The sequence below is a fragment of the Condylura cristata genome, unplaced genomic scaffold, assembly GCF_000260355.1.
Source record: "Condylura cristata isolate star-nosed mole 26May11 unplaced genomic scaffold, ConCri1.0 scaffold00038, whole genome shotgun sequence".
NCBI lineage: Eukaryota > Metazoa > Chordata > Mammalia > Eulipotyphla > Talpidae > Condylura > Condylura cristata.
The window spans coordinates 8,924,061-8,931,139 of record NW_004567139.1 but is presented as its reverse complement, the minus strand read 5'-3'; the positions used below and the strand labels follow the sequence as shown (position 1 = coordinate 8,931,139).

Below are 7,079 nucleotides of genomic sequence, written 5' to 3'. Positions count from 1 at the left end.
ACCTTACCCCCCGAAGTCCTTCTGGGGAGCAAGCCGCACGTGGTCCCCACGGTGCTGCCTGCCACCTTCTACACCCCCTTCTCCCGCTTCTACTCCCAACCCCGCCCCCACCGCTCGCTGCCCCGCCGGCGCCCCAGCACCTTGCCGCTCTCTGCGCATTACGACGGGGCGGGTCGCTCTGTCCACTTCTACCGGGGGTCCTAGGCCTGAGACCTACTTCGGACCAGAAGCCTCTGCCAGCAAATTCAAGCTGCTACACCCCGACTTCATCAGCTACCTGACAGAGAGGTGCGTGCGGGGCGCGGAACGAGCCCCCGTCGGTCCCCCACACCCACCCTGCGGACAGCGGCTGCCCGCCGGGACCCGCAGACCTGCAGGCCGTAGCTGGTGGCACCGTCTGCTGCCTCGGTGGGGTGGCGGGCTGCGGTCAGCCAGGCCCGTGGGGTGCGGGCGGAGACCCCGGGAGTCAGGCCTGTGCCCGGCGCCTTCACAGGCGGCGGCTCGGGGTGGGCGTGGGGCCGAGCGTGGCCCGGCTGTGGCGACAGTCGGCCGCACGTGAGGCCCAGTCACAGGCCACCTGCTCCCGGTCCCCTCTGCCACCCTCAGCCCCTCCCTCCTGCCAGAGGCTCTCGAGGTCTCACTGGAGGGTGGGTGCCACTGAGCACCCTACAGGGCGTCGGGAGGCCGCACAGAAGGGAATGACCCGCCCCAAATGCCGACAGGGCGGCCGAGGAGCCGGGCGGTGGCCCAAAGCCGCATCCCAGGCCAGAGTACAGGCGAAAGGCGCCACGAGTGCTGGACACACGGGGCCGCTGACGGGCCCTGGCGGAGAGCCAGGCGGATTTCCGGGAGGCCCAGCTGTGCCCAGCCGAGGCCAGGCCCCTGGTGACCATACCGGGGCCTGTGTCCACATCCCCGGTGCCTGCGCCTCGCACACCTGGGGCCCGGCCAGCACCCGGTGACTGCTGGCCAAAGTCGGGGTAGAGAAACTCGTCACCTGTCCAGGCACCAGGGAGCCCTAGCCAGGGCCGCGGCGTGGTGGCTGCGGGGAGGGTGGGCCCGCAGGGCCAGACTTCCCGGGACGGGGGCAGGCCAGTCCTTTCTGCCCCCTGGTGCTCTGCAGCCGAAGGGTTCTGCCCCAAGGCAGTCACCGGGGTCTTCCCATGGACACTGGTGGGTGGAGGCCGGGGCCAGAGGCCCAGCCTGCTTACTAAGTGAACAGTGGCCATGCCCGTTGCTTCCAGGTTTTTGAAATCAAAGTTGATCACAAATTTTAGAGACCTGTATATGCCGAGTACTGGCGCCCTCATGCTGCTGACAGCTTTGCACACCTGTGACCAGGTAAGAGGCCGCCTCTGGGGCCCGTGGCAGCAGTCTGGGTGGTAGTGGGATCTGGCGTGGTCCGTGAGCCCCCACACAGCCAGGCCTGGGCGCTGGGCCTCTGTCCTCCAGCTGCAGGAGGGGCCTGGTCTAGGGAGGGTCTTGGCGGGAGCCGACTGACCCCAGGGCTGCCCCACCGTCACACGCCCCAAGCCCCTGCCCAGTCAGTGTCGGGCCACGGCACATGAGCAAATGGTCTGCTGACGACAACTTGAGATGTGGGGATCTGTCATGGCACCTTCTAGAATGGGGACAGGGTGCAGGTTTAGCTTTCACAGGGCGGGCCTGCGCCTTCTGAGCGTCGGGGCGCCGCCCCATACAGCCAGTTTAAAGCCGGGGTCTCCCCATGGGCTGGGAAACCAGGCGGCGGGGGCGCCTGCTTCCGCCCGGCTCATGAGCCGGAGGCTTCGGAGCCACATCCGAGCTCAAAACCTGGGCCGGCGGCGCATTCGCCATCAGTTCCACCCTTTGTAAATGGGGGTCACGCCTCAGACGTCTCAGGCTGGGGTGCCCAAAGTGCCCGGACGCTGCCGGTCGGGGTGGCTCGGGGCCGGAAGCACGCGCCCGACGCCGGCTCTCTGTCCAGGTCAGTGCCTACGGTTTCATCACCCGCAACTACCAGCAATTTTCCGACCACTACTTCGACAGAATAAAGAAGCCGCTGATATTCTATGCCAACCACGACCTGTCCCTGGAGGCGGGTCTGTGGCGGGACCTGCACGCGGCCGGCATCCTTCAGCTGTACCAGCGCTGACCGAGCCTGCTGCTCCGCACAGGCCTCGGGGGGCCCGTCTCCCCTCAACCCTACTACCTTCGCAGAGGACCCTGAGGTGGACTATACACCTGAATACACCTGGGCACCCCACCTGGCCTTGGCTCACTGAAGAACCCCCAGGGTGCCCCACCCAGCCTTGGCTCACTGAAGAACCCCTTCTGTTGAAGAGCCCCTCCTGGGCCCGACACAATTCCCAAACTTGACCAAGCAGTGGCCGCTCTGGTGGGGGTAAGCCCAGATGCCCCCAGGCCCCACACAAGGGCACTGCCATGGCTGGTGGCAGGCAGTGCCCAGCCGCTCTCGGAGGGCCTGTGGCCAGGGCTGGGTCGTCAGGCTCCGTGCAGCAGAAACCTCCGCGGGCCGCGCACTCACCCAGCCCTACCAGCCCAGCTCACCTGGATCCAAGAACCCAACCAGCTTCGGCCCCACAGGCAAGTGGGGTGCCAGGATGTAAACAGGATGTAAACAGGATGTAAACAGAAGCTGAGCCCCACAGGCAAGTGGGGTGCCAGGATGTAAACAGGATGTAAACAGGATGTAAACAGAAGCTGAGCCCCACAGGCAAGTGGGGTGCCAGGATGTAAACAGGATGTAAACAGAAGCTGAGCAGCTGCGAGTGGACGCAGCGTCATCACTGCTCGGGCACCGCTCAGGTGCTAGCGTGACGCCTGCAGGGGTGTCTGAGGGCCAGCTGCCCGGGAGGCGCCCACGGGCCGCCCCTCAGATGTGCTGCCCCCACCTCCGCCCCCAGGACATCGGAGAACCCTTGCTGTCACGCTGGGCTTCAATAAATCAGAAGCAACTTCACGGCCGGAGGCTCATTTGACCATATGTAGATGCTGGCAGGCCTGAGCCCCGGGACCTGCTGTCCAGACCCGACTTTAGTCTGAGGCACTAGACTGGGGTACCAGGTTGGGTTCCCCAAGGTGTGGCTGGCAAGATCTCCCAAGCAAGGCTCAGCTGGACAGGTCAGCAGTGTCCAGGGCCCGTGCCTGGCTCCAGGTTGACCCTACTTGCGTGGCCCGCTAGAGGGACGAGCCCAGCGAAGCAGGGCCGGGACAGCCCGCAGGGTTTACAGGGAGCTCGGCCACCGGCACAAACGAGGAAAGGCCCCTTGGCTGGCTCTACCTCGGCAGCGCCAGGGTGTCCTTGGCGAGCGAGGCCAGCAGCGCCCGCGTTTGTCAAACTGGCCAGGAAAGGGCATGGCTGGATGTGAAATACACGGTGCCCAGGCTGGTGCCCTTCAGTGGGCAACTGCCGCCGGGGGCCCAGGGTGGCCCCAACCCAGGCCCCCTAATTGTGTCCCTTCTCATTTCCACATCTGCCGCTCTCGGCACCTTTGCCGGCTGTGAGATCTGAGCAGTGCGAAAGCCGTTAGTGGTTTGCCGCCCACAAGGGGCAGTCTGCACCGTGGGAAAGCCGCCTGCCCTCACCCAGGGGGGGAGGACGTGCCCCGAGTGACCACAACGTGACATGCTCTCCCAGGGTTTCGCTGATGCCCACACGCTGGTGCATCAGTCTGAACTTTATTCGTGCTTCAGAACTCAAACCCAAGGTCCCCGACTTCACAGGAAATCCCCGAGCGCCCCGGTAGAGCGGCCCCTGTGCTGGGCAGGTCCCGTCGAGCGCCGCCAGCGTGGAGTCCTCACTCCCTGACCTCGCCAACAGCGAGACCCTCAGGACAACCTCGAGTCGCAGGACTCTTTAGCTACTGTTGACAACGAAGCCTAAGAGCTCGTGAGTGACTCATCTTGGGGCCCAGCAGGAGAGGGTGTGCAGGCCCCACCGGTGGGCGTAACCTGTGAAAGGAAAGAACCACCGATTAGCAGTCAGAAGGCTCAACAAAGCTGAACTGACCGAACGGGGTAGAGGCGGCGGCCTGGAGGCGCTGTCCGCGCCAGGGCACTCAAGGACAGCGCCCCCATCGGGCAGGTGGAGCCCAGAGCCCCGCACAGCAACCGTCCCGGGGCCCAGCCCTCTGGTAGAAACTGCTGACGTCACACCTACGGCTTGCTGAAGGCCCCCAGAAGCAGAGCAGCCCGGAACCCCCACGTCCTGTTCCTGTTTCACGCGCCGGCTGTAAGCCGCTGGGCCAGGCACCGGCTGCTGCCCCCATTTCACCCCAGCCCAGCTCTAGTTTCCTCAGTGACCGCCAGCTATGTGGCCCTGAGGATAAAGAACCTGCACACTGCCCCCCTCTCCCAGAGAAGGCGCCTGCGCCCACTTGGGAGCTGGCACGTGCACGGGAGCGAAGCCAGGCCACTCCGCCACGGAGCAGACCCACGCCAACCCTGCTCACCGGCTCTGGGCCAGCGCAGGGCAGAGGATGGGAGAGCAGCTGCGCACCAAGAGGTCCCACGGCCCGAGCACCCCACTGCCACCACCGCACCTTCCCGCTCACCCCCAAACGTGTGACAGACTCTTATCTCACCTACGGGTCTACACCAGACCCCACTACGTGAACAGCTGGGGCCCCATCACTCGGGGCCGAGGGGCAACACTGCTGGGTTTCAAGTTGCAGGGGTGACACCCCAGACGGGGTCTTGGCAGGCACACACGAGGCCCTCTGGGCTCCCTCAGTGAGCCTGGCCGAGGCCAGGCTGCTGTAAGAGCTCAGGGCCCAGCGATGTCTCAGAGCAGGCTCCCCTCAGGAGCATCTCAGCCGGGCAGCCAGCAGCCACAGGCTGAGGGGTCTCAGGGATCCCGGAGACGGAAGGTAAGAGCTCACCGACGACAGGGGCGTCCTCTCCCTCTTCAGCACTGCGGTTCAGGCCTCGCACGGCAGACAGCTAGCAAGGCAAACAGGCCTGTGTGATCCCCCCATGCCACGTCCAGCTCAGGGGAGGCAGGAGGAGCCGCCCCCTGCCCCCCGCCCCCCGGCAGGCCCCTCGGCCTTCTCTACTTACAGCACGAGACACATCCTGTTTGACGGAGGCCAGGAAGGCTGACAAGCGCCGCTGCAGTGTCTTCCGAAGATCCTTTCGTGGCCCCGCAAGCTGTGGCTCTGACAAACTGCTCCCCCCGAAATAAAAACAAAAACACCATTCCAGAGATACACAGCACTGGCAGGCAGCGCGCTGAGGCCAGGCCTGCGTTTTCTAGGATGCTACTCGGGAAACTGAGCTTCAGACATCCACAGTCCACACGGGAGGCCTCCTGGGCCTTCAGACAGGGATAACGAGGTCATCACGCACTCAGCTCCGTCCTGTCTGCTGTCTAGACCGCGCTCTCTCAGGACAAAGCCGGCCGCGGCTGGCGGCAGCGCGCTGAGCCCGCTCCTGGCGCACTGGCAGCACCCGCCTGCAAAGACGGGGTTTCCCGCTGCAGCACGGGCGCGCGCCGGCGTGGAGAGCGTCCCCCCGGGGCTCCTGCGTCGGTGAAGTGCCGACTTTTGGTCAACCACAGAGGGCACCTACTCTGAGGCACCACAGTCACGCTGTCTTCACTCTAGGCTGCACACTGTGTCTGACCCGAAGGCCACTTAAATACAGCCAGCACCACAGTCCTGGCGTTACAGAAGTCCCTGCGCTCAAAGCGGATGAAATCACCCACCTAACGATGCCCCCCAGGGTGGGTGGGGCGGCCCATACACGGAGGGGCTCTGCTGTACACCAAGTTGGGACCCACTGCGACAAACGAGGACGTAACAGCCAGGTGTGGTCACCTGTAGCAGGCTTAGCCTCGGCCTACGGCCCTGCGTGGGTGACTGGTCGCGGGGACCGCCCCACCCTGCAGAACCGCTGGCCTAACTGACTAGCCCTTCCATCACCCCTCAGTAACCCTGAAATAAAGAGGACAACACAAAGCTGGCCTTTGTTTTGGGCCCGAAGAACAACCCAGCCTTACTTCACTCGCTCAGCGGTGGGAGTCTGCACCCCGCAAAGCAGCGCCCTGACCGACGCCGTCTGTGAACACGCCAAGCGGCGCCCAGACAGCCCCCCCCCATCTGGGGAGACCCGCATTCTTCAGCATCCGACAGGCCCTACACTGAACGGAATCTGGGAAGACCTGAAAACCTTACCGTGCATGTGACCTTCAACACGACGCTCCTGACACCCAGCGTCCTAGGCGATGTCCCCGTGACGCCGAGGCTCACTGGAGGAGAGAAAAACAGCGTGCTGCACCCTAACGGAAACTACCCTCGCGTGTGCTCTCCAGACCGTCACTTTCAGAAGCCGAGCCTCAGCAAGTCAGGACTCCTCAGCCGTCCTCTCAGACAGGGATAACTCGATCATCCTCGGCTCAGGCGGCGGCCGGTCTCCGGCCCCAGCAAGTTCAAGTTCCGCATCCAACAGTGACACCTCGTGGCTCCAAGCGCACGGGCAGCGCTCACTCAGGTGCTGTCAGGTGCCAGTGTCGGCCTGGCGCACGAAAGGCCTCCAGACCCCCTCAGCTTCCTCACTTTGGTGACGTAGTACACGAAGGGTGACCCACACACCTCCCCGCCCAGCAGGCAACGAGACACACGCGGGCTGGACAGCGTTATGACGAAGCCATGGAGAACGCGACGGCTACACCACGCCACCCTTGCGGCCAGGGAATAACCAGGGCGCCCGCCAAGGCCATCCTAACAGGGTGCCAGCGCGCACCCCACCATGCGCTCGCAGAAGTCGGCGCGACTAACGTTCGGCCCCAACATTTGCCCTGCTGTGCACATGCACAGCGCCAACGGATCCTTCGGTCAAGGTGGGCAAGGACCGGGCCAGTGGAACGAGAAGCCGCCCGTGCTGATGCCACTTACACAACTTACACCCCAAACTTGGCTCGTTCCGCGGGGCTCCGAGGGGGCTGCCTCTGGGGTTCGAATCCTCACTGAGTAACAAACTCGTAACGCTGGCCGCGCCTCTTGGTCCAGTCGGCGCGACCACGGCCCCTCGGACGCGGCTCCCACGCACCGGGGGAGTCCAGCTCCCCAGGCTCCGCC

At 64.7% G+C, this 7,079-nt stretch overlaps 1 protein-coding gene and 1 long non-coding RNA gene across 4 annotated transcripts in view; one reads left to right on the top strand and one right to left on the bottom strand.

The window, feature by feature from the left end:
• Positions 1–2,962, top strand: part of ST6GALNAC2 (ST6 (alpha-N-acetyl-neuraminyl-2,3-beta-galactosyl-1,3)-N-acetylgalactosaminide alpha-2,6-sialyltransferase 2) — an 11,446-nt gene extending 8,484 nt beyond the window's left edge. The window contains exons 7-9 of the mRNA XM_004693519.2: positions 205–288; positions 1,245–1,341; positions 1,967–2,962. Of these exons, the coding sequence (XP_004693576.1) occupies positions 205–288; positions 1,245–1,341; positions 1,967–2,134 (349 nt within the window). The 3' untranslated portion in view covers positions 2,135–2,962. The remainder of the gene's footprint in view (positions 1–204; positions 289–1,244; positions 1,342–1,966) is intronic.
• Positions 2,963–3,038: 76 nt separating this feature from the next.
• LOC105854414 overlaps positions 3,039–7,079 on the bottom strand; it is a 15,798-nt gene continuing 11,757 nt past the window's right edge. Inside the window, exons 1-5 of one of the 3 annotated variants that reach the window (XR_001146095.1) lie at positions 6,897–7,073; positions 6,177–6,250; positions 5,062–5,167; positions 4,884–4,944; positions 3,039–3,954 (exon numbers count right to left, since the gene is read on the bottom strand). This is a non-coding gene — a long non-coding RNA (uncharacterized LOC105854414). Of the gene's footprint in view, positions 3,955–4,883; positions 4,945–5,061; positions 5,168–6,176; positions 6,251–6,896; positions 7,074–7,079 lie in introns of those variants that run through there. The other 2 variants (XR_001146094.1, XR_001146096.1) reach the window with 2 other exon arrangements.